Here is a 26,378-nt window from a genome sequence, read left to right on the forward strand (position 1 = left end):
CTGTTGAGTTCTTAAGGTTTAGGAGATAGTGGCTGTTGATTTAGCTGCTGGGTCATGGGGCTGGGATCTTGGTCTTAAGCAGTCTAAAACACCAGTGTATTGCTGGGGAAACCACAAACCCTGCTTGCAAAATTCACGTAATTCTTTAGGAAACATTTTACAATTTCCTTGTTGTTTTTTTGCTGAATTTAATCCTAAAGTTCTTTCTTCTTAGTCAATGGAAAACAAACACAGTGGACTCAATAGGTCTTCAGCTTTACCCAAGGCTAGGAATTAAGGAATAAAAGCAGTTTTTGCAGCTGACCAGAAGAAATAATAATTAAAATCAAATATACACTCGAATCTCTCCATGCAAGGCAATGGGTTAAGTATGGAGATGAATGACATTGTTTTAGCTCTCAGACTTACAGACCAAGAGGAGCACTAAGAAAATACAAAAATAACTCTATCATAAAACGAAGCCCTCCCTTGAGTGTGTGTTGCGGGGTCGCGGGGAGATGTGCTGCAGAACTGATTTGAAACGGTATCAGTTCTTTCTTCATCAGAAGGGGAAAATAACTGCACCCACTCATGCCTGTTTTTCATTTGTCAGACTACTCTGGAATATTACCTGTTTTGAACTTTGAGAAATTCCCCGAGTCTGTGTGAAATTCCATTCCCAAATCAGTACAAGTATGGTTCACGTGTATGGGAAAGGGAGGTATAGAAGCTTACTTTCAAGATCCAACATAAACAAGAGCCGAAGAATGAACTAACCCTGGGCACTCACGTGGAGTGCCTGCCACGTAGGAAGCGCTCAAAAAGTATTAGCTGTAATTAAGGGAAAGCGAACATCCTTTCGGCTCTTGGCCTAATAACTCCTGTGTGACCGACGCAAGGACAAAGAGACCGGGTCACCTTGGCGGGCTGTCGGGCGCGCAGGGCGCAGGCGCGGGTGGGCACACGTGGCCGGCCTCGCGACCCCGCGGCCCGGGAGCCGGGTCCGGGCGCGCGGCCGCCAACTGTCCAGGCCGCCGGGGTCTCCGGCACCGCGCTGCGGGGCGACGGGTGAGGCGGCCGGGAAGGGCGGGCCGCGAAGGTCGTCACCAAGGTCGTGGGCCGGACGTGCGGCGCCGGGGCGACGCGGCGTGCGTGCGGGACTCGGAGTACGTGACGGAGCCCCGAGCCCTCATGCCGGCCGCGCCGCCCCGCCCCTCCCCCCGGGCCCCGGCGCCACAGACTCGGCTCAGCCGCGGATCCCAGCGGCGGGCGGGAGCGAAGGCAGACGGGGGCTCGCCCGCATCCCCACATAGCCGCGGGGTAGTTGGGACGCCCAGCCCGACCCCACCCCAACTCCCCGGGACGTCGCCCCCTCTTCCAGTTCCCGGCGCCCGCAGTCCCACCCCTCCCTCGGAGGCGAGGGCCCGAGTGACGGCGCGCCGGGCCAATGGCGAGGCAGCGCGGAGGGGGTGGGCTTGAGGGGCGGGAAGTGGGCGGGGTCCCCTCGAGCTGGGCAGGAAGTCCAGGCCGGCGGAGCGGAGAGGAGCTCGCGGTACTTGGAACGTCTGGACCTTGCGCCTTAACGCTTGCCCTCGGTGTCCGCAGCACCCTCTGCTTCTCTCTCGTGCGGCGACCTCAGGCGGCCGGGTGAGAACTCAAGGAAGGGCTGCCGAGCAAGCGCCCGGGCAGGCGGCGCGTGGGTGCCCCGGGTCCGCGGGCGCACCTGCGCCTCAGACGGCGTGCCCGGGGGTTCGGCGGGGAAGGGGCGGGTTGGCGCGCGCGAGCGGCCTCCCCGGGTCAGAGTTGCGGCCCGAGGCGGGGGCGCGGCGCCCGGTTTCTCCTGAGGGGAAGGTGCAGCTCAGCCTGTGATTACGAGTACGGGGCCGCGTCACTGTCCCGGGAGGTTAGAGGTAGAACACGCGGTCACCAGGACAGCACGCGGTGAGGGTGGAAGGTTTGGCGAGCGCTCCAGGCCTAACCCGCGTGCTCATTAAAGCCAGGCCCTTCCGAAAATGGAGAAAGGGGGCCGGAAAAGGAGAGATGCCCGGGAAGCTGCAGCCCACCCCACCCCCGCGCCCGTGCCTCCCGCTGGTGGCCCTCGGCCTGGCGCCTGAGTGTCCATCCCTTTGCTGCTCCGGAATGAGCAGGGACTGATCTGCCTTCAGAAGGCACTTGATCTGGAGGGGACTGCAGGCGAGCCGGGGGGTCATTGGAAGCCCTGCAGGCGACCTCGCCCAAGTCGGGCACGAGGCGCTCCCTGTTCCCTGGGCTGGCCACCAACAATCGGCCCCTGATCTGACATTAAAAGGATGCACTTTAAGAAAATTTCCTGTTCGCTGCTTCCTCTGCAATGTGGTCTCTTTCTCCTGGGCGGTGTGGGCAGCCGGTTGACCTGCTTCCGGGGCACACCTAGGCCCCGGCTGCCCGGTGTGCTCGTGCTGCCCCTGGTCTGGGCTTCAGTTTAGGCAGATAAAAGGCTGTGCAGGCTCCTAGTCAGACCCATCTTCCGCCCTGCCTGTGCTCCCTGCATTTTAATGACTTCGGAGAAGAGTTTTTCTATCTAATTTCAAGATAAGTTGAATTTTATTTTCACATCGTGAAGTCAGTCGACTGCCTTGTTTTATATCACTAAAATAAAACCAGAAATGAAATCTTACAACTGTATGATGAGGAAGTGTAATGAAGATGTGCTTAAAAGTGCATCTAAAATCTGTGAAGTAAATCAGTGATGGCATGGGGGATGCAGGGGGGAGCAATGACTGGAAATGGCCTCTGGGGACTTTTTTGGGGTGGTCATTGTTACACACGGGTATATGATTTACCAAAACTCAAAGTTAACTAAAATTTTAAAACTAAAAGATTTTGAACAAATTTGCCTTTTTGAGATAAAAACTAGATACCTTTTTATTGGCTAATGAGTAAAACTCCATTGTTACAAAGAAAAAACAAAGCCACAGAAGTGACTTCAGTATCTAATTTTGAAACTTAAAAAGATGCCATCTGCTGCTTCGGAACATTCCAGAGAAGATAATGGAGAGGAGCCCAGCTAGATAATGGCTTCCAAACGCTGATTTGGTTCCTCCCCTCCACTTCAGTCCTACAAGTTGTTCAATTCTGTTGTTCCTTGGAAAAAGCAAGAAAGGGGCTTTCTTTGAGCTCTTGATATTTGTTCTCTGTAGCTGCAAACCACCCCCCTCCCCTTTTTCCTAAAGGTGTTTTCAAAGGAAAGCGCTTCCCTTGGCGTACCCTGGTGCTCAAAGATAGAATCCTTTCTCTAGTTACAAATCACGACATTTCATAATTAAGTTTTTTAAATGGGGTGAAATGCCTATTGAAAGCAACACTGACTAGATTATGTTATTTGTTTGCCCTGTCTTGCTGAAGACCCAAATACTCTGAGGTTTGAAAGGCTCAGAAATTGGCAAAGATCACAGCACATAGACCAAGGAGCTCATTCCTGGCCTCCAAACTCAGAATTTCTAACTGATTATCCAACATCGACCAATTGAGCATTCTCCTACTACCTCAGGTTTTACTTGATGAACTGTGTTCCCAACTTTTAATTCACTGTTCCCCTACAAACCAGATTTTCCTCCTGGTCACCCCCGCCCCTTTTTTTTTTTAATCTTAGATGGGTTTGCTTGTGGCCCTCACGTCCCCTTGGTCCTGATTTGGTCCCTTTCCCATGGCCCCGCACCTACCCTTGTTGGTAACTAATGACAGCCGGTTTCAGACTCTCCTCTTCAGGCACTCTGCACGCCATCAACGTGTGAACCTTGCCCGCCAGCACGCGCACTGCCGGACTTTCTTTGCCAGTAGGACAAGACCTGAACTACTAGGGCCTTGCAGAGCTGCCCCTACCTACTTTTTAGGAACAATTCCCAGTGCTCTCCAGCAGGCATTTTCTCCCACTCCAGTCAGCCTTCCTACATGCAGTTTTTAGTTTATGCAGTCTTTCTAGTCTAGGGATCCTCAGAAGTGACCCCTTGCATAATGAGTTGAGACTGCATTATGGTTTATGGAAAATATGGACTGTGCTTCCCCACAGAAATTCACCATGTCTGTCCTCAAGATCCACGCCAGAGAGATCTTCGACTCTCGTGGGAATCCCACCGTTGAGGTTGATCTCTACACCTCCAAAGGTATGGGCCACCTTTGTTTCTATAGACCCTAGCACCACGCTCCATTTTTTAAAACTTCAAATGACAGAGCCTTAGGCAAGAAAACATCTGTTACGGTAAAAGCCTTTCTTTCTGGTCTGCACATGCTGGTAGGCTGTGGTTCCCCACTGGGGGAAGGTTGGGAGGGTTTTAAGGCAAGAGGTCCTTGTCTTGGTGCTTCTTGGTACATAGAGCAGAACACAGGTTGGCTGCTAGGTCAGTGAGGTGGGGAAGTAATGTGATAACCTTGTCCCTAAAAGGGCCTATCACTAGTTTGCTTCACAGCTTGCTGTGACCAAATACGTAGATACGGCAAGATAGGATGGGTCTTTCTTCCTTGTAAAGGAAAGAGATTAGGGGACTACAAGGGTATATATAGCGTTCTTATCTGCGTTTCCAGAAATCACTCTTAGAGGATCCAGGACAGTTTTTACTTTGGGGTGTTGGAACATTCCAGAGGCTCATATTTTTACCTGGCTGTAAGTCCCTGTAGGAAGAATTTGCCCACGTGAGAAAAGAATAGAATGGGAACCCTTAAAAGCTCCCCCATTTTTCTTTTTTACTTTAAGAAAATCTAGTGCTTCCCTAGCCCTGCATTACCTCCAGCAATGTCTCAGCTGCTTTCTCAATGGTTGAAGTTGGAAAAGGAGCTTCAGGCAGAATCACCCAGAGGTGCTGAGCACAGACCTGCCAGTCAGAGCTGAGTCATGGTCTGAATCACAGGCCTGGCTGTGGAACCCTTCCCTTCCGGTCCTCCCTTCCCCCTTGCCCAGAAAGTGAAGGCCCCTCGAGTCGAGGTTCACAGGGCAGGAGTCTGCCTTTGGTTACTGTCGGGGTGCCCTCAGAACACGATTCCTTCTGGGCATGTGCCTTGTGGCAAATGCCGTGTGTTCTCAGAAGATGGCGAGAATTTCCTTTCAGCTTATGAAACTGGCACACTTAGTCAGAGAGTGGAACTTTCCACTTGGAAATTAATGGACTTTGAACGACGAAAAAAGACCCAGGACACTAGAAGATTGTTGGGAGGGGGAATTTTCTTTGAAACTCTTTAAAATGACTAAAATGTCTTTTGACATTGAAATGAATGGAACTTTCTCTTATGTGTCTTAATCCTTTTAAGAAAAGAAAAAAAACCAGGAAGTCATAAATTTGTTAAGAACCTTTCATCACTTCTTTCGTTCTTAGAATTTATTTTTTAGACCAGTTTTAGGTTCACAGCAGAATTGAGTGGAAGGTACAGAGCATTCCTATCTACCCCCTGTCTCCACTATCACCATCCCCACCAGAGCGGTACCTTTGTTACAGTCGAACGTGTGTTGACACATCATCACCCAAAGTCCACAGTTGACCTTAGGGTCACTCTTGCTTTCCTCATTTCTTCACCTGGCCCAGCGCCTGATGGATACAGAGAAAGCCAGGGCCTGTGTCGAGAAGAACGTGTGTCCTGCTGGTCACACAGTCAGTGTGGTGGCACAGGCATGCAACCAAGTATGACTGCGATACTTGGTTGGGTTTTTCCTCTTAGTTCGTTGCCTTCACATCTCCCGCACCCCCAAGTTCTCGGCATACCTCAGATGGGGAAATCCCTAACGGTTTCAAGGAGATTCAAGAGGCTGCCTACACTTCCTGTTCCCCTAACCCTTCTGCCCCATGTAACCGGATTTCTGCGGTACCTTTCTTGGCACTGTCTGTCCTCCAAGAAGATTTGCCGCTTTTCTGCTCCACAGTCTCGGCTTAGCCAGGCAGCTGGTTTCTATATCTGCAGGACTGCGCAGTGCATGCTTGACTGGGTTCTAGTGTTATTGTGCTTATTCCTTTCCTCTTCCAGTCTGTCCTGTTTTCTGGTTTCCTGTTATGCAGAGAAGCCCCAAGTAGCATTTATTGCTCCTTAAGCTGAGGCAGATGAGCTGTAGATTCCTCTTGAGCCAGCGCTTTCAAGGCTTGAAAGCTGGCAACCTGATCTCACTTGTCTAAGGGAAGCTTGGCCACGGTGCTCTAGAGCTGGACTGTCTAAAATAGCCCAGTGTTTTCATGGATTACTAGCTGCTAGACAAGCTTAAATCCCGTAGGTGGCCTGCATTGTATTTCTTTTAGGCCATGCTGCTGGGGGTGGTCCACGGCCCAGCTCCGGGGCACCCGTGGGGAGCTTTGAGAGGTGTGGGCTCAGACCTCCCATTTGTTTTGGAATTTGCACTTTAACCCACAGGTGATATGTATGCACGTTAAAATCTGAGAAGCTCTGCTCTAGACCTTTTTCTTCAGAGAAATTCATCAGCTATGCTCTAGTGTCCGCAGTGCGGAATCATAAAAACATGACAGGCAGGAGAAGCAGCCCGTCTGAGTCCTCCCATCGTTGGGAGGAAGTAACTGTTTCCTAAGGGCAGCTCCCTCAGTGAACGGGGAGGGACTTGGGCAAGGGCGGGAGCTGTTTCTTAGTCATTAACTATTTCTTGCCCTCCCTCTCTCAACATCCAGGTCTCTTCAGAGCTGCTGTGCCCAGTGGTGCCTCAACTGGTATCTACGAGGCCCTGGAGCTCCGGGACAATGACAAGACGCGCTACATGGGCAAAGGTAAGGGCCGAACCCAGGCCGGCCTCCCGGCAGCCACAGCCTCCCTCCCGCTCCCCGCGGCTTGCATTTGAGGGTAGCAGACCTCTGACTCGGCCCAGAGTGTGGGCAGCGAGTATGGGCGCCGCACGTGGAGGAGAGGGGAGAGCGGGCTGATGGGTCCCAGCACCCCTGACCCCATAGCTCACGGCAGGTGCCGTAACACTTACTTCTGCTGCGGTTTGTCTCCAGTCTGTGAAGAACTCCTGGTTGGGTCAGGGGATGTGGGAGAAGAAGAGGACAAGTTGTCTAGTACTAAGGGGCAGCCTTGCATCCTCCGGGAGGGCTCAGAGGGCCTTCCGGGCCATCAGGCCTCTTCAAGGGTCTAGTCGCGGAGGAGAAGAGCTCCCAAAGGCCTGGCTGATGGCTCACCGTTGATGGGCTGTCGTTGTCTTTCGGTCTCTTTGGCAGAGCCAGCCTGCGCTGGGCTGTATGCAGACGGGCTGGAAACTGTGTTGGCAGTGCTCACCTTTCTGTAGATAGAACCTGTGTGGCCAAACTCTAGAAAAGCAGATAGGGCTAGACCGTGCATTCTCAACGGGGACGGGAATTGGTTCTGGAGAGGAAGCAAAAACATCACGACAGTTCATGGTTTGTGGCCCTCCGAAGGGCCACACGTGTAGATAGGTGGAGGGCACGTGTGCTGCCAACTCTCCAGGGAGGGCGATTAGGAAAGAGTCCAAAAACACTGCAGAGGAGGGGGCGTGGGCGAGGTGGGGCTGGGGGCACTGGGCCAGGGTCCCAGCGGCCCACTGTAGGGAGGCAGCTTGTGCAGAGAGCTCTCCCCAGGGGCCTTGCAGCCCAGGTGGTACGTGCCTACAGCAGCAGGACAGCGCTGTGCCCTGACTGTGATGAGGACAAATGCATGGTCCCTGTCTTCCTGTTTCCCCTGTCTTCCTGTTTCCTCTCTTTCTCTCACTCAGCCTCCTTCCCAGCCTGTTCTCTTCTCAGTCTTTCTTTTTTCCTTCTCTGCCCATCTCTACTGGTCAGGTGTCTCCAGACCCGTTAAGTATATTAACGAGTTCCTGGCACCAGCCCTGTGCACACAGGTAATACATACATTGGGCGTCCTTTAGTCTCTGCAGCTGGCCTGCCCAGTGCATGGTCTTGCCAACTAACCTCCCTTCAGACATTCTGGATGGTTGCTCTGTGTGCGGCTCTAACCCTTGGGGGTCCTAGGTAAGAGCACTCAGACTGGGCCAGAAAGCCCTCCGATTCCGGGGAAGAGGGTGCTGGGGATTTGACGGAGTTCCCATTGAAGGTCTTTGGTGGGCTCTGAATATCTGGGTTAACGTGGTGAGTGGTTCTCTCCAGCAGTGCTGCTCAAGCCTGTCTTTCATTAATGTCGGTAATTTGATTTGATTATTCCTTCTAGGTGTCTCAAAGGCTGTTGAGCACATCAATAAAACTATTGCGCCTGCCCTGGTTAGCAAGGTAGGACCTGCCTCCTGATAACTAATGTATGTTAATGCTATCAGAGCGCTTCCCAGGCCAGCCCAGGAGGCTTTTCTGTTCATGGAGAGCTTATTCTGAGAGCTAAAGAAGCCGGTTGGATTCCCTGTCGTGCATGCGAATAACTTCGCCTTTCCTAACCCACCTCTGCCTGTCCATGTGTCCATGGCTAATAGCGCATGGAATTGGATCTGAGGGACAGGCGGCTCTTAGAGCCTTGATGTTTCCCCACAACCATCTTGACCTTCGGGGGGTTAAGATCCAGATTTTAAGAGCGGCTCTCAGGGGCGTTAAATGTAGTATCCGTGGCGACTGACTCATTTTTCGTGAACTGTGGAATTATTTACTGTGTTTTTAAACAGCAGAACTTCCGTTATATAAATTCCTACTTGGAGCCTCAATGTGTCAAACAGATAAAAGCGGAGCTGCTGTAGGTGAAGTGGGTCTGGGGATCCCACAGCCCAACCTACTGTGCAGCTTGGTCTCGTTGATCCTCCCTCCAGCCCCGCTCTCCGTAGCTATGGCCCTTTCTCGGGTCCAAACCCAGCCTCGGCCTGTGTGTCCTCCTTGGTAGGGCCCCTCTCCCGGCTCCACCCTGCACGCAGGTAGCAAGCGGCTCCTCTGCTGATCCTCTCCCCAGCTTGCCTGCTGTGGCCTGGCCCACATGGCTGGCTGTAATCGTCCCCAGGCGGAGGTTTTCAGCACTGCCCTGCCGCGCCGTCCCGGCCTCCTGGGACCCTCCACACGCCGCTGTTCTTTGTGCCTCAGCGCCCTCACCTGGCCTGACAGTGAGCAGGGCTTTCCGGGACATTTTTCTTTACCTGGGGGAGACAAACTTCAGTCTAACTCTTGGTGAGGGTTGGCCTCAAGCCATCTGCTGGGGTGGCTTCTAACTTTACCCAAAGATGCCTTGTCACGAAAGCCAAAGATGCCAAATTGTTAACGTGGCACGGTGGGCTTACAGATTCTGGTTTCCTTTCATATTTTAGCTTTTATATAAGAAACATTATAAATAATATGCTGGTATCATTCACTTACGGAGTTTTTAAAGTAATGCCGACTTTTATTACATTACTTTGAGCCAGTTTTTAAGGCACTAGTTTTATTTATACTCTCGCCAAAAACAGTCATTTTCATCAGTCGTCAGACATCATGCTAAATGATGGTGGACTGCATACAAAACTCGTATCTCCCATCAGATGATGGAGTTTGCTGTCACTGAGGGCAGCCGAGTGACGGCAGAAACTGACTTTGATGGTAAAGAACAATGAATTCTGTTATTTGCTGCCCCAAAAGTCACACTGCTTTGGAGTAATTCCTTCTTTAGCATGAACCAGACAATTCTGCCTCGTGTGTAACGTGACCTCGGACTCCCTCGGTAGACTCCCCTTCACGACATGAGGACCATGCATTGTCGGATCCCTCGTGCTTGGAGAAGTGCCTGATGCTCTTAAAGCAAGTGAAGGGCATTGTTCTGCTTCCCCATTTTCTCTTGGCATTCCCCCCATTTTTGCCTGCCAGACGCATGGATAACACAGAACTGATCTGGGCTTTGCACGGTTCCCAAGGTTGATGGCTCTGGGACAGGAGGGCACAGGGCATGCAGGTAGAGACCCCACTCCCTCCCAAGCAGCTTATCCTCGCTCTCCCTATAGAAACTGAGCGTCGTGGAGCAGCAGAAGATCGACAAGCTGATGATAGAGATGGATGGCACGGAAAATAAATGTGAGTGGCCTGAAGTGGGGTCTTTGCCAGGGAGGTTGCGGCTTCTCCTGAAGACCCTTGAAGTCCTTTGGGGAGAGGTCGTGTCGTCCCTAACGATGAATTACGTAACTGTCTGTGGTCCTCCCCTAACTCTAATAAATCACGTTTTTGAATATCAGGAGCATAGCCAGCTGACAGCAGCAGGCATGCAGGGTTACTCAGAAGAGGCTCGTGCTTTATATAATCAAGCAATCTGTGGAATTTTCCAGAGTCCCATGGACCAAAGAAAGGGCTTTCTCTTTGGGGGAAAAAGCAGCCTATGTGGAAGGCTATTGCATTTCTGGTGTGAATATGCAAAGGAGATAGAAAGGAAAAGGTTCCGAATACAATCCAGGGTGTACACAGTGGTGCAGGTGGGGGCGGCCAGCAGGAGGAAGGCTGGTGAGTAAGAAATCCCTTAACGTAACCTGTTCTGTTCTAGCCAAGTTTGGTGCGAACGCCATCCTGGGCGTGTCCCTGGCTGTGTGCAAGGCTGGCGCCGCTGAGAAGGGGGTGCCCCTGTACCGCCACATTGCCGACTTGGCTGGCAATGCCGAGGTCATCCTGCCAGTTCCGGTGAGTGGCGAGTATTCGCTTTCTCATGGGGTCCCGAGACTTCCCGCCTCTTGACCTCATCCACGTGTGACTCTCCACACGGGTAGGAGCAGGCTCTGGGGGTCTCAGCTGCAAATAACTCTGCCGCCGCCACCAGCTAAGAGTGACCCTTAGCAGGTGACTCAGCCGCCCTGCACCCATCTCCTTAGTTGTCGATGGGAGATGAAAATTGTACCTGCCTTGTCGGGTTGTGTGCACTTGCGGTGGTAGTGACCGCAGTGCAGAGAGACCTGGTGGCTTCAGAGCCGCACGGGCCCCACATGGGAGCCATGCACCTGGGCGTCGTGGGGCTGCTGAGGGGCGGGACCCCCGGGCCTGGAGCTGTACTTGTGTCTCTCCCCACAGGCTTTCAATGTCATCAATGGGGGCTCTCACGCTGGCAACAAGCTGGCCATGCAGGAGTTCATGATCCTCCCCGTCGGGGCCGAAAACTTCCGGGAGGCCATGCGCATTGGAGCGGAGGTATACCACAACCTGAAGAATGTGATCAAGGAGAAATACGGGAAAGACGCCACCAACGTGGGAGACGAAGGCGGGTTTGCTCCCAACATCCTGGAGAACAAAGAAGGTAGAGGCTCCGGAGGAAGCCCCTGGGTTTCTGAGCACCGCCCCCAGCGTCTGCGAGCCTTCCACGCCTGCCCTCAGGGGCGCTGCTCTTTCCACCGTTCGTTCATTAAATAGCAAAATGCAAAACCCTGCAGACATGGGAGCTAGCGCTTCATTTTTTAAAAAAACAAATCACGCGAAATTCGACTTCTGAACGTCCTGATGATTCTGAACGTCCTGATGATTTGCTTAAACTGGGCTGACGGTGGGGTAGGGAGGCGGTTCGTTTTCTTGCTGTTGTCCCTGCTCCCCCAGCGATGGCAAGGGTTCGCAACCTGCTCCGTGTTCAAGGATGCAGGCTGTGATGAGGACTGCTGCCGTCAGTAACCACTTCGGGTCATTCAGCTGCCGTAATGCTGCACAGGCTTTATTTAACTTTGAATCCTTAGGCACAGGATGAAATGTGAGAGTTGAGTAGAGAATACAGAAGTCCTAGGAAAAGAATTCACGGATGAATTTTTTGTTTTAGGAGAACAAGTAGGGTTGCAAGCATATTTCATTGCCTTCAAGGATGGCTAGTGAAAGAAATGTCCATCCTGCTCGTTGGGTCAGTCATACGAAATTGCTGATGTTCGGCTATTTTAACCTATAAAAAGTGGCCCTTCACGCAGTTTGAATCTTGGGGGTCTTGGGGACACTGGAACAGGGGCCGGTGTCTGTCAGTTTCCCTACCGGCAGCGCTGCCGAGCGAGGCCGACCCTGAGCCTGGGCCGGACAGCAGAGCTGGAGCGGGGGCCTCGCTGTGCGGGCTCCCTCTTGGATCTCAGCATTGGCTCTATTTAAAGCCAGTTCTGCGGGACAGCTGATCTCAGCTGGTCACTGTATCTTGGCCGGCACAGCTGTTCTTTGGTGCTAAATTTGGGAGCACTTGTCAGTGAAAAAGCCTCTTAGAGTCCATTTCCAACTTGGCCATGCACTAGTGGCCCTGACCAATGGTTTCTTGCCCCGAAGCAGAAAAGAGTAACTGGAATCTTTGAAACTGGTGCTTGGGGCCAGAGCACCTCTTCCTCTTCCGTTACAGTTCCCATTTGGCAGAGTTAAAGGGGAATTTTATCTCCATCCTCCCGGTTTCCAAACTCTCACCGCCATCTCTTTCCAGCCCTGGAGCTGCTGAAGAACGCCATCGGGAAGGCGGGCTACACCGATAAGGTCGTCGTTGGCATGGATGTGGCCGCCTCTGAGTTCTTCAGGTCGGGCAAGTATGACCTGGACTTCAAGTCACCCGATGACCCCAGCAGGTACATCACACCTGACGAGCTGGCCAACCTGTACAAGTCCTTCATCAGGGACTACCCAGGTGAGTGCTCCCGGAGCGGCTGCAGGTGTGCGAGTGGGTGGAGCCTTCACTGGGGTGCCTGGTGCAGCAGAGCGGGCAGCCGGCCAGCCGTGGTGCAGTGCGATCGCCTCCTGTCACTGTCACAACAGCCTCCTGAGCAAACGTGGTCCTGGCTCCACTGACAGGAAAGGAGCCGTGAGAGCCAGGACCACTGGGTGCTCCTAGGCTCTGCATCACCTGATGCGCATGGGAGAGGGGACACAGAGGCACAGAGTGGGTTAGAACTTACCCAGGGACACACAGCAAATGGTGGAGCAGGTGTTCAGACCAGGAAGCGTCTCTAAGTCCCTGCGTTTAACGTTAAGTAACTTGGTGGAAGCGGAGCCAGGACACGAAGCCCGGTCTTTACCCCTCTGGGTCCACAGCTCTGTTTTTACTCTCAGTGGCGCTAAACTCACCGTCCTGGGCCGCAAGTTTCCCACTTAACAACTGTGGGGTTGCAGGATTGCACGTGACTGCAGTCCCTGTCCCGGGAGGGGGTTGGGAGGCCAGGTGAGTCGGGAGGGGAGGACAGGAGGGGGCTCTGGGGTGCTGCGGGGTCAGCAGCCTGGGAGGCCACGCTGAGGGAATACGCCCTTGCCCTGCTCTGCTCAGTGGTGTCCATCGAGGACCCCTTCGACCAGGATGACTGGGAAGCTTGGCAGAAGTTCACTGCCAGCGCGGGAATCCAGGTGGTGGGGGACGACCTCACCGTGACCAACCCCAAGCGGATTTCCAAGGCTGTGAGCGAGAAGTCGTGCAACTGCCTCCTGCTCAAAGTGAACCAGATCGGCTCCGTGACTGAGTCCCTGCAGGCGTAAGTGCCCTTGTGCGGAGGGCGGGGCCTCCTGACTGGGACTCCTGGGGGCCTTTAGAGTAAGCTTTGGCCCCAAGGGGATCAGGGTGTTGGGCGGTTGTGTTCTAATCCTGACCACTTGGTGGCCCTACACTCCTGATTTACTGTCACACGGAGAACGTTAGTCAGGAGACACACGTCTCTCTCCCTCGAGGAGGCTGAACCCAGTTGTTCAAACGTGACTAGAGGGCAGAGAAAGGTCCTCGGGCCCTTCAGAGTCGGGCGAGGGTTACCCTCTTCCCCAGCAGTTGGGAGCTCAGGGCTGCCCCTGGCCCCCCACCAAGAGTGATGAGTCATGGCCTCAGGAGGCCAGCAGGGGCCACAGTGCCCAGGCAGTGGAGCCATGCTGTCTGCTTGTCCCTGGCTTCTAGGTGCAAGCTGGCCCAGTCCAATGGGTGGGGCGTCATGGTGTCGCATCGCTCCGGGGAGACTGAAGACACCTTCATCGCCGACCTGGTGGTGGGACTGTGCACTGGGCAGGTAAAGAGCTCCCTGGGGTGAAGGGTGCTCCCTGCTTCTCTCTCTGACCTCAACTTCCTGAGCACAGACTTGGGGGGCAGGGGGGACAATGGGGTCCTGGGTGCCCCTTTTATCCCCTCCTTCCTAGGGCCAGGGATCCTCTTTAAGAAATTGCTGGCTCTCTGCCGTGGCACCCTCCCCTTGCCCAAAATGCCCATGAAGATTCAGTGTCCACTGTAAGCAACCGTGGCCTTTCTTTTCTCCTTCCAGATCAAGACTGGTGCACCATGCCGATCCGAGCGCTTGGCCAAGTACAATCAGATCCTCAGGTAGAGAGGCTACCTTCGCTGCGTGTGTGGGCTTGCTTGGTCTCCAGGAGGAGCCCCTGGCCCTGTGGGGCTGGTACAAGGGTTGGGGCAGGGGCCCTGGCCGCTGATATGTTAGGTTGGGGCGGTCGGGTGCCTGGCAGCATTGGCCCAGAGCGGGGCCTGTTCCACACGATGCTGCCATCTTCTGGTGGGAGAGGGAACTGGCTCCCCTTTAGACAACTGAATCAGAAGTTGGGGAGCTACAGGGAAGCCTTAGTGATGCTCTCATTTTACACCCTTGTTTTGTGGACAAAGATACCAGAGCTCACAGAGAGGAAGAAGAATCGCCAGCAGGCACACAGCAGGGTTTCAGTGTTCAGCGCCTTCTGACGTTCTGATCCCTCCCGTTTTTGTCTCAGTGCGTCCTTGGGAAGCACCTATAAACACAGGGAGACCTGCCCTTTTGTTATTTTATTCCAGTCTTGAAGGGAAAAGGAACTTCCATTTTATAAGTCCTCCCACCATACCCCATCTTTAAAACTTTATCCTGGAAAATTTCAGGCATATAAAAAAATCTGGGGCTTCCCTGGTGGCGCAGTGGTTGAGAGTCCGCCTGCCGATGCGGGGGACACAGGTTCGTGCCCCGGTCCGGGAAGATCCCACATGCCGCGGAGCGGCTGGGCCCGTGAGCCATGGCCGCTGAGCCTGTGCGTCCGGAGCCTGTGCTCTGCAACGGGAGAGGCCACGACAGTGAGAGGCCTGCGAACCGCAAAAAAAAAAAAAAAAAAAATCAGTGAACAGTAGAATGTACTCCCTTCCCCATTACCTGGATACACCAGCTGTCTGTGTTCCTCCATGTTTTGTCTCTTTACACCCTTTTTTCCTGGAGAATTTTAAAGCGAATTCCAGGCATCTTATGATTTCACTTGTATATATTTCTTTCAGATAAAGACTTATTTTTGTTTTTTAACATAACCACTCTACAATGATGATGCCCACGATTAGTGGTACTATCAATACCCCCTTTTTTTTTTTTTGATATCAGGATCCAAACAGAGTTCACACTAATGAGTGCTCCCTCCTTATTTCCCTGTGCCATTTGTTGCAGAAACTGGGTTATCCTTTCATTGAAGAAACATTTTCTTAAATATTCTAAGAAATAGCAATCCTACCATTTCTTCTCCTTTGTCCTTCAGAAACATTGGGGGGAAGAGAAGGAAGGCGAAGGGGCGGCCAGTGGACAACTTGTTGGGTGAATTGGGTGGACGGAGAGAACCGAATGCTCTTCTATTCCTGGCATCTCCAAGAAGCTCAAATTTAGGGGAATAGTTAGACAGACTGGGCGATGGTTGGGTCCCCAACTTCCTGGCAGGAAGTGTGTCTTTAACCACTTCTCTGGGTGGGAAAACTTACTGCATTGAGGTGTGACTTCTCTCTTTCCCTCCCTGTCTATCTTTCTGCTTCCTAAGAATTGAAGAGGAACTGGGCAGCAAGGCCAAGTTTGCCGGCAGGAACTTCAGAAACCCCCTCGCCAAGTAAGCTGTGGGTGGGTGAGCCCTGCGGTCACTCGTCGGCTAATTAGACCTGCTCCTGATGTCACCTGGGCAGCTCAAGGCCCCCGCCGATGCTCTGAGGGGCCTCTGATAGTTAACTGCCCTCTCCCCTTCCTGTGACGTTCTCACTGCTTCCTTAGACCCGCTACAGAAGCCGAGCTTGACCACCTGGAACCCTGCTGGAAACCCTAGCTCTCTAATTATATAATTGGCCCAAATCATTGTTTTTCTCACCTCGCTTCCACCAAGTGTCTGGAGCCATGTGTGTCTGCATTGTAATCTCCGAGGCGTCCACAGGCAAGATCCCCGGTGGTTTTGTGTGCAAAATAAAAAGGCCTCAGTGACCCATAGGGATGCTCTGTGTGTATGAAGTGGTCCGTCAGTCTGTCTGTCCTCACGTCTTGAGTATTCATGGAGCACCTCTACAAGAGCTGAGGCTTTGTGTCATGACAGAAGCGGGGGAGGAGTTTGTGCAGGACGCCACGTAAGCCCTGGGGAAGGGCAGGTTTGGGAAGAGGTGGGAGATGGGGTAGCCTGTGCCCTTCCGCAGCAGCTCGGGCAGCGCCCGGACCGGAGGCCTGACTTCAGGATCAGACATGTTAATTTGGGAGAAAAGAGCTCTCACAGGTTACCTCAAGGACAGCAGCTTCCAGGTCACACCATGAGTCCAAACCAGAGGGAAGCTGAGCGTCCTGGGCAGGCTGGGGGGCAGGTTCTCCATCCTTAGGGGAAACTAGTAAAAGAATGGTTAGAGGTAGCTCTGGGGCAGTAGGAGGGCATCCAGAGGGTCTTGGAGAACCCTATTTAGATACATTAAAATTTAATTTTGGGACTTCCCTGATGGTCCCGTGGTTAAGACTCCACACCCCAAATGCAGGGGGCACAGGTTCGATCCCTGGTCGGGGAACTAAAATCCTGCATGCTGCACAGCATCGCCTAAAAAATTGAAAGAAAAAATTTTTTAATTTAATTTCTTTCCTTATTTTCACTAACCTGATTTCAAGTGCTCAGAGGCTCCACGTGGCTGATGCCCACTGAGTTGGGTACCACGGGTGTGAAGCATTAGCACTGCAGAAAGCACCATTGTAGAGAAACGACTGAGCACCAGTGAGACACGAAATACTATGGTTGCTCTGAATTGTGTTATAATACCTGGTGAGGCCCCCCAGTGGACACTGTTGTTGTTGCTCATCTGTATCAGGGTTTAACCCAAGAAGCAGAGCCAGTAGAAGGTACGTGTATTAAGGGATTTATCACAAGGAATTGGCTCCTGTGATTGTGGCTAAGCTAATCCACAATCCATAGGGCAGCCAGTCAGAAGGGAGCGGACCAGGACACAGGTGAAATTTCTCTTGGGTCAGCCCTACTTCTAAGACCTTTCACCTGATTCAGGCCCACCTGGGTCATCCAAGATCATTCCTTGTTCAGAGTCAGCAGATAAGTGGTTTTAATTATGTCTGCAGAGTAGCTTCACAGTAATACCTAGATTAGTATTTGACTAAACGGTAGGACTCGAGTCATGTCACAAAGCCACCACCCCTTTTGCACTTGGCAACCACACACATACGTCTTAAACCATAATCTCCAAGTAATAACAAAACCCTTCTTCACCTAATGTGGTACAGCTCTCCTGTGTACAGCCAAAGCCACTCACCTGTCCCAGCTTTGTATGACTGGTTTCCATCTAAAAACTGACTGCAAGGAAGTGAATCGAACTCGGCCTGATAGTCTCCCTAGAATGTTCGTTCATCCAAACTTTAAAGCAGCAAGTTAGCATTACTGTCTCTAAACTTGGTTTCATGTCAACATTTCCTGACACTTTAATTTTAAAACAATGACTGGCAGTTAAACGCATTTATCACTCTTGGGTTAAAGGGCAAGGAGCCCTTTCAGATCTGCTCCACCCGGAAGGAAGGCTGCTGGGGCCTCCCTGGCCCTGGGGACACTGAGCCCCTGGGGAAGATGGTTGACAACTCTGACCCAGCAGAGACAGCACGAAGCATGTTCCTGATGCGGATGGGCAGGAGTAGGCCAGGAGGAATTGCAGACCCTTGGCCTCTTCCTGGGGGCCCTGTGTGAAGCAGGACAGGCTACGTTAATTCTGAGTTTCCAGAAAGCCACTCTTGGGCTTTAAGATGAGCTATGATGTTAAACATTTCTCTGGATCACAACTGCAGGACCTTAAAGTGTTTTTAAAGTAAACATCTTTGGTAGTAGTCTCTGGACTTGCATTATGTGTTTTCTTTTTAAATTTTAACCTCATAATACAAATACTTTCCCGCAAAATATTTACTTTTCATCTGTGGTGGTCTTCCAGATTCCTGCAACACCAGAACAAAAATCAACTGAAAAGTTGAAACAGTGTAGTCTGCAAACCTGGCCATACATTGGAATCACCTCGGAAGCCTTTAAGTCTCCCATTGCCCAGGCCAAGTAAATCAGAACCTCAGAGTAGAAACCAAAGACTCAGTATTAAATTTCCCAGCTGACTCCAATGTGCAACTCAGCCTGAGAAGCACTGCAGCACAGGAGGTGGATTGCAGGACTGGCGATGACCAGGCAGGCCTAGAATGCCAGACTCCCCTGAAACAAACCCGCCCGCCCTGGTAATTTTATTTTTGTTGAATGCAGCTGAGGCCGGAAGATGGTGTCCGAAGGCAGTCAACTCAGGCCACAGAGCTGCGAGCTGTGCCATCTGCAGGGAAGGAGCCTGGCTCTTGACTAGGAATTCTGTGTACAGTCAGCTCTCCTCCCAGCAGTGGAGATCCTGCTCGGCGCAGCAGCCCAGGCGTATGCGGTGCAGTGGCTGAGAGCACAGCAGGAGCTGGACCACCTAGGTTTGGATTCTGGCCCTCCCACTGAACAGCTGAACAAATCTGTACGATGAGGCTAATACTCCAATAGTGCTACCTCATGGCTTGTTACAGAGTATTATAAATGGTCACATCAACTTAGGCTCCCACCCAGCATAGATTAAACCATCAGGTGCTGATACACTTACTTAGGAAGAGGTACAGGGCATAGGGAAAGAGGAGGAAGGTCTTCAGAGCATATAAAGCACCTGTGGCCATGACTGAACAAAAATGGACAGAGTCTGGAATGGAAAGTTCACAGCAACCTGGGAGAAGTGTGGGGACCCACTGAACCAACCTCAGTGACGTATAATTAACATTCAGTAACAGGCACCTGTTTTAAGTATACAGTTTGAAGTGTTTTCACATATACGCCTGGGTAACCAGCACCACCACCACAACAGACCATTTCCAACACGCCCAAGAGTTCCTTGAGCCCCTTCCCGGCTAATCCCCACCCCCACCCCCCAAACGCAGGCAACCTAGTGTTTTTTTTTTAGTTCAAATGAGTTGTCAAAATCTAAAAAACAGATTCCTTGTAAAAAAAAGAAATCTTGCCTGGTGGCGCAGTGGTTAAGAATCCGCCTACCAATGCAGGGGACACGGGTTCAAGCCCTGGTCCAGGAAGATCCCACATGCCACAGAACAGCTAAGCCCATGCGCCACAAGTACTGAGCCTGTGCTCTAGAGCCCGCGAGCCAGAACTACTGAGCCCACGTGCTAAAGCCCATGCTCTGCAACAAGAGAAGCCACCGCAATGAGAAGCCCACGCACCGCAATGAAGAGCGGCCCCTGCACGCTGCAACTAAAGAAAGCCCGTGTGCAACTATGAAGACCCAACACAGCCAAAAATAAATAAATACATTTATTTTTTTTAAATATTCCAATTTCTGCGTTCTAATGGATTGGAAAATTGCCAACACTGGGCCCGCATCCCTAGAAGACAACAGTTGGCCACCATCTTCTTTTTTTTTAAGCCTTTTTTTTTTTTAAATATTTATTTATTTATTTATTTTTGGCTGCGTCGGGTCTTAGTTGTGGCGTGCAGGACCTTTCATTGCGGCACGAGGACTTCTCTGTAGTTGTGGCCCTCAGGCTCAGTAGTTGCAGTGAGTGGGCTTAGTTGCCCCATGGCATGTGGGATTTTAGTTCCCCGACCAGGGATTGAATCTGGGCCCTCGACAGTGAAAGCCCAGTGTCCTAACCCCTGGACCGCCAGGGATTCTTCTGAAGGCAGCCCCCTGCCTCCTGCTTCCCTTAGTTACAGGCCTGCCCAGCCCTCCACGGCTTTTGAATTGGCCACCCCTGGTCCACGGTCTCTTCTGCAGGCCGACATCTTTCCAAATCTTTCCTTTTTGTAAGAACCCTCTATCCCCAGGGGTTCCGGAGTTCAGGTCCTCCAGGGCTCCTCTGCCATTGACAACTCATCTCTCGGTGCCTCCAGGTAATGACGACTCCCCAGATGCAGCCTTGAAACGTGTCAGCTCATCTAGGCTCATAAATGTGGCCGGCAAGGCACCACCTTCATCCAGTTCTGCTCTAGGGGGAGGCCAGCCTGGCCTTCTTCCTGCCCATCTTGCTGCAAAGTGTGAGGGCTTGGTAATCAGGGCTGCCATCCACAGGGACCAGGGATGGTAGCAGACTCATTTGCATATGTGACCTAAGACAGTAATTAAACCCAGGCGCCCCAGGGGTGAGGAGTAAGCACATTAATTCAGGAGCAATTAAAACCCTCCAACATCACTGTCACACAGCCACCACTTCTGAAACCAGCTGTAACTAATGACAGTCACCTTTGGGCCCCCTCTTTTGGCCACCAGACTGCCACCATGACTGCACATTCTTGAGGGGGGCACTCTTGTGCCTAAGCGGGGGCAGCTTCCCCAGACGCTCAGTCTTTCTGTAGGGCCCTTGATGCTATTATGGACAAGTTACTGTGAAAGACAATGCCTTAGTCTTTTTTGTTTGTTTGTTTTGTTTTGTTTTGTTTTGCAGTACGCGGGCCTCTCACTGCTGTGGCCTCCCCGTTGCGGAGCACAGGCTCCGGACGCACAGGCTCAGCGGCCATGGCTCACGGGCCCAGCCGCTGCGCGGCATGTGGGATCTTCGTGGACCGGGGCACGAACCCGCGTCCCCTGCATCGGCAGGCGGACTCCCAACCACTGCGCCACCAGGGAAGCCCGCCTTAGTCTTTTTCTTTTTTTTTTTTTTGGTGGCAAAATATACATAGCAAAATTTACCATTTTAACCATTGTTAAGTGTACAATTGGCTGGCGTTAAGTACATCCAAAGCTTTCATAACCATCACCACTATCTATTTCCAGAAGTTTTTCATTATCCCAAACAAATTCTACACCCGTTAAGCAATAATTCCCCATTCTCCTCCCCCCACCCTAACTCCTGGTAACTTTTATTCTATCTTCTGTCTCTGGGTGTCAATTTGCCTATTTGAGATATTTTATATAAGGGGATTCATACAATAGTCATCTGGCTTATTTCACTTGTTGCAATGTTTTCAAGGTTCATACAGATTGGAGCCTGTGTCAATACTTCATTCCTTTTTATGGCTGAATAATGTTCCATTTTAGAGATATACCACATATATCCATTCATTTGTTGATAGACACTTGGCTGGTTTCTACCTTTTGGTTATTGTCAGTAATGCTTCTATGAACCTGGGTGTACAAATATCTGTTTTAGTCCCTGCTTTCTTTTTTCTTTGTTTTTGTTTTTGTTTTAGTCCCTGCTTTCAATTCTTTTCGGTATGACTTAGCAGTGGAATTGCTGGGTCACATGGTAATTCTATGTTTACCTTTTTGAGGAACTACTAAGCCATTTTCCACTACAGCTGCACCATTTTACCTTCTCACCAGTAATGTATGAAGGTTCCAATTTCCCCACATTCTTTTTTTTTTTTTTTTTAAAGAAGATGTTGGGGGAGCTTCCCTGGTGGCACAGTGGTTGAGCGTCCGCCTGCCGATGCAGGGGGACGCGGGTTCGTGCCCCGGTCCAGGAAGATCCCACATGCCACGGAGCAGCTGGGCCCGTGAGCCATGGCCGCTGAGCCTGCGCGTCCAGAGCCTGTGCTCCGCAACGGGAGAGGCCACAACAGTGAGAGGCCCGCGTACCGCCAAAAAAACAAAAAGATGTTGGGGGTAGGAGTTCATTAATTAATTTATTTATTTTTGCTGTGTTGGGTCTTTGTTTCTGTGCGAGGGCTTTCTCTAGTTGTGGCAAATGGGGGCCACTCTTCATCGCGGTGCGCGGGCCTCTCACTATCGTGGCCTCTCGTTGCGGAGCACAGGTTCCAGACGCTCAGGCACAGTAGTTGTGGCTCACGGGCCTAGTTGCTCCGCAGCATGTGGGATCCTCCCAGACCAGGGCTCGAACCCGTGTCCCCTGCATTAGCAGGCAGATTCTCAACCACTGCGCCACCAGGGAAGCTCTCCCCACATTCTTATCAACACTTGTTATTTTCCATTTTTTTTATTATGGCCATCCCAGTAGGTGGGAAGTGACATCTCGCTATGGTTTCGATTTGCATTTCCCTAGTGTCTAATGATGTTGAACATCTTTTCATGTGCTTATTGGCCATTTTTTAATCTTTCCAAGTCGCTTGGCCATTTTGTTCATTGGGTTGTCTTGTTCCTGAGTCATAGAGTTCTTTATATTTTTTGGATCCTATTAGATATATGATTTGCAAATATTCTCTCCCATTCTGTAGTTTGTTTTCTCACTTTCTTGTAGTCTCTTTTAAACTTTTTTTTTTTTTTTTTTTTTGGCCCGGCCACGCGGCTTGCAGGATCTTAGTTCCCAGACCAGGGGTTGAACCTGGGCCCTCAGCAGCAAAAGCGCGGAATCCTAACCACTGGGCCAGCAGGGAATTCCCACCTTGTAGTGTCTTTTGATACACAAAAGTTTCTAATCTGAAGTCCAATTTATCTATTTTTCCTTTTGTTGCTTGTGCTTTTGGTGTCATGTTTAAGAAACCATTGCCAAACCCAAGATGATGGGGACTTCCCTGGTGGTCCAGTGGGTAAGACTCCATGCTCCGAATGCAGGGGGCCCAGGTTCGATCCCTGGTCAGGGAACTAGATCCCACATGCCACAACTAAGAAGCCCCCATGCCGCAACTAAAAAAATAAGACCCCACATGCTGCAACTAAGACCCAGCTCAGCCTAAATAAATAAATAAATATTTTTTTAAAAAAAAATCCAAGGTTATGAAGATTTGCCCCTGTGTTGTTTTATGGTTTTCACTCTTGTATTTAGGTGGGGTTTTTTTTGTTTTTTTTTTTTGGCTGCCTCGGGTCTTCGTTTCTGCGCACGGGCTTTCTCTAGTTGCAGCAAGTGGGGGCTTGTTCTGATGCGCGGGCTTCTCACTGTAGTGGCTTCTCTTGTTGCGGAGCACGGGCTCTAGGTGTGCAGACTTCAGTAGTTGTGGCTCGTGGGCTCTAGAGCACAGCCTCAGTAGTTGTGGCACATGGGCTTAGTTGCTCTGCGGCATGTGGGATCTTCCCGGACCAGGGCTCGAACCCGTGTCCCCTGAGTTGGCAGGCGGATTCTTAACCACTGCGCCACCAGGGAAGTCCCTGTATTTAGGTTTCTAATCCATTTTCAGTTAATTTTTATATATGGCATAAGGTAAGGGTCCAACTTCATTCTTTTGCATGTGCCATTTGTTGAAGAGACTGTCTTTTCCCCACTGAGTAGTCTTGGCACTCTTATTGAAAATCAGTTCGCTATATATACGGGTTTATTTCTGGGTTCTCTATTCTATCGGTCTGTATGTCTGTCCTTATGCCACGCCACACTGTTGCAATCACTTTCACTTTATAGGACATGACCTGGCCTTTTACATACATCCCTTCATCTCCTCCTCACCAAACACTCTGAAATAGGCATTATAATCATTCTTACTGGGTAAAGTCAGGCCTAAAAGGTTAGGGTGACTTACCCTCCGTCACAAAACTGGTGGACGTATTATCCTTTGCAAGGTGACATTGCAAGTGCTCCCAGGTTGACAGACATACAAAAACAGTGAATTCTTGTATCTTGACCTTAAAAACAACCTCCATGGTCAGGTGATGTCTAGCCAGGCCTTCAGCAACTAGAATCCCAAAGCCAGGATCTTCCAAGAGGAAGAAAGTGATCCTGAGCATCTTTGATCAAGGTGAGGACAAGAAGGTCCTTCCCGCAAAGGCCACAGATCCCCTCCTGGAGATGGCTGCTTACAAACTCCCGTTGCCCAAAGGGCTGAAGCTGCCTTCTTTGCACCCCAGCTAAATTTTTCCTTAAAAGAAGGAAACCCTGAAGAAAAAAAAAAAAAGAAGGAAACCCTGGAGCTGTTTGGGTTTGCTTTCTCTGGCCACGATTCTGGGCAGGTCTTGCAAGGAAGTTTCCCTCTGACCTGCTCTACAGTCTGGGCGTGTCTGTTTGTTCGCGAGTTCCCCGCCTATTAGGATGCTGGGACTTTGAGAAACACTTTCAAGATGAGGGGGTGCTGCCATCTCCCCCAAAATGCACATACACACACACACACCTGCCCCTGCTGACCCTCAACCCCCTACCCTGCTGAATTTTTCTTCAAAACATATGACATCACTTAAAATATCCGGCATCTGCTTTTTGGTCTTCCTTCATCAGAATGTAAATTCCATGAGACTTTATCTTGCAGGGACTTAGTTTTGCTGACTGCAGTGTGTCTGAGGCCGAGAATAGTGCCTGACACATAGCAGGTGCCTCAGGCGTGAGTGAGTGCGTGGACCAGACCTGCAGTCCACACAGGCCACGCCAGGCGCCATGCATGAGGAATTGTAGCCACGTCTGCTGAGAGGACCTTTGAGCTCAGAAGCTTGGGTGCTTAAGATGAAAAGGAAAGGAAGACTTTTTTTAATTACAGAGATTAAAAAACAAAAAGTTAGTGGTTGAAGTCCAAGAGCATGATCTCAGAAGCAATCAGCTGAAGGAAGGGAAAACCTGGAGAATGGGGTCAGCCAGGAATCAGATGTTTTCAGAAGGTGAGATCACGAGGAAGGTAGCGCCTTGGACCTGAGAGCACCTGAGTTCCTGGATCCCGCAGGCTGGGGCTTCCCTGAGCTGTGAGGCAAGAAATGTCAGCCTGGGGCTGCTGGGCCCCTCAGGGAGCAGTGATGTTTTCAAGGTTCATCTGGGTCATGGCTTGTATCAGTATGTCACTTGTTTTTATAGTATTCCATTGTACAGATATACCACCATTGCCTAATCCAAGGTCTCAAAGGTTTACACCTATGTTTCTTTCTAAGAGTTGAATAGTTTTAGCTCTTGTATTTGGGTCTTTGATCCACTTGAGTTAATTTTTGTGTAAGGTGCTGCCTGTGGATATCTATTCATCAGTGGATGGACATTTGGGTTGTTTCCACTTTTTGGCTATTATAAACAATGCTGCTGTGTACATTCACGTACAAGTTTTTGTGTGGACATATGTCTTGCATTTTCTTGGGTACATGCCTACTAGTGGAATTGTTGGGTCATATGGTAACTCTATGTTTAACTTTCTGAGTAACTGCCAAAGTGGTTTCCACAGTGGTTGCACCATTTTACATTCCCACCAATACTGGGAAAGTAAAACTGGGAATTTTCCATATCCTCACCAACATTTATTTTCTGGGTTTTTTAATAGTGGTATCTTACTGAGGTTCTGATTTGCATTTCATTAATGTCTAATGATGTTGAACATCTTTTCAGTGTGCTTATTAGCAATTTGTATATCTTCTTGGAGAAATGTCTATTCAAATCATTAGCCCTTTTTTTTTTTTTTTTGCAGTACGCGGGCCTCTCACTGCTGTGGCCTCTCCCGTTGCGGAGCACAGGCTCCGGACGCGCAGGCTCAGCGGCCATGGCTCACGAGCCCAGCCGCTCCGCGGCATGTGGGATCTTCCCAGACCGGGGCACGAACCCTTGTCTTGCACGAACTCTCAACCACTGCGCCACCAGGGAAGCCCCATTAGCCCATTTTTTAAATTGGTTTATTTGTCTTTTTGTTGTTGAGTTGTGAGAATTCTTTATATATTCTGGTTACTATCATATATATGATTTGCAAATATTTTTCCCCATTCTGTCGTTTTTTACTTTTTTGATAGTGTCTTCTGGTACACAAAAGGTTTTCATTTGGATGAAGTCAAATTTATCTCTTTTTTCTTTCCTTGCTTGTGCTTTTGGTGCCATATTTAAAGGACAATTGTCTAATCCAAGGTCCTAAAGAGTCACACCTATGTTTCTTTCCAAGAGTTTAATAATTTTGGCTCTTACATTTATGTCTGTGAGCTATTTGAGTTCATTTAGCTGTGGTATGTGGATATCCAGTTGTTCTGGCACCATTTGTTGAAAAGATGTCATTTTCACCTGATTCTCAGATGTCATGGTCACCCCCAGCACCCTGCCTCACCCTTGGCCGTGAGTCTTGCTATCTTTCAAAAAAAATGAACTCTGGGTCTTCCCTGGTGGCGCAGTGGTTTGAGAATCTGCCTGCTAATGCAGGGGACACGGGTTTGAGCCCTGGTCTGGGAGGATCTCACATGCCGCGGAGCAACTAGGCCCGTGAGCCACAACTACTGAGCCTGCGCGTCTGGAGCCTGTGCTCCGCAACAAGAGAGGCCGCAATAGTGAGAGGCCCGCGCACCGCGATGAAGAGTGGCCCCCGCTTGCCACAACTAGAGAAAGCCCTCGCACAGAAATGAAGACCCAACACAGCCAAAAATAAAATAAAGTAAATAAATAAATAAAAAGCCAAGCATTTGAAGCCCTTTAAAAAAAAAAAATGAACTCTTAGGGTACAGCAAGGGCTGTCAAAACTGCTGCCTCAGCTGAGCTCAAACCTGGCTAGGACTGGGAA

At 50.7% G+C, this 26,378-nt stretch overlaps 1 protein-coding gene and 1 non-coding gene across 2 annotated transcripts; both read left to right on the plus strand.

The window, feature by feature from the left end:
• Nucleotides 1–1,468: 1,468 nt before the first annotated feature.
• ENO1 (enolase 1) lies at nucleotides 1,469–16,005 on the plus strand. Its single transcript, XM_004272357.4, has 12 exons — nucleotides 1,469–1,626; nucleotides 4,028–4,121; nucleotides 6,615–6,710; nucleotides 8,122–8,180; nucleotides 9,854–9,923; nucleotides 10,384–10,517; nucleotides 10,902–11,124; nucleotides 12,262–12,459; nucleotides 13,093–13,294; nucleotides 13,705–13,813; nucleotides 14,063–14,121; nucleotides 15,570–16,005. The coding sequence occupies exons 2-12, from the start codon at nucleotides 4,037–4,039 to the stop codon at nucleotides 15,637–15,639; spliced, it is 1,305 nt and encodes a 434-aa protein (XP_004272405.1). The 5' UTR covers nucleotides 1,469–1,626; nucleotides 4,028–4,036; the 3' UTR covers nucleotides 15,640–16,005.
• Nucleotides 16,006–22,523: 6,518 nt separating this feature from the next.
• Nucleotides 22,524–22,596, plus strand: TRNAS-CGA (transfer RNA serine (anticodon CGA)). The gene has a single exon. It is a non-coding gene; the product is annotated as a tRNA-Ser (tRNA).
• Nucleotides 22,597–26,378: the final 3,782 nt, after the last annotated feature.

Source organism: Orcinus orca, chromosome 1 (genome assembly GCF_937001465.1).
Source record: "Orcinus orca chromosome 1, mOrcOrc1.1, whole genome shotgun sequence".
Lineage (NCBI taxonomy): Eukaryota > Metazoa > Chordata > Mammalia > Artiodactyla > Delphinidae > Orcinus > Orcinus orca.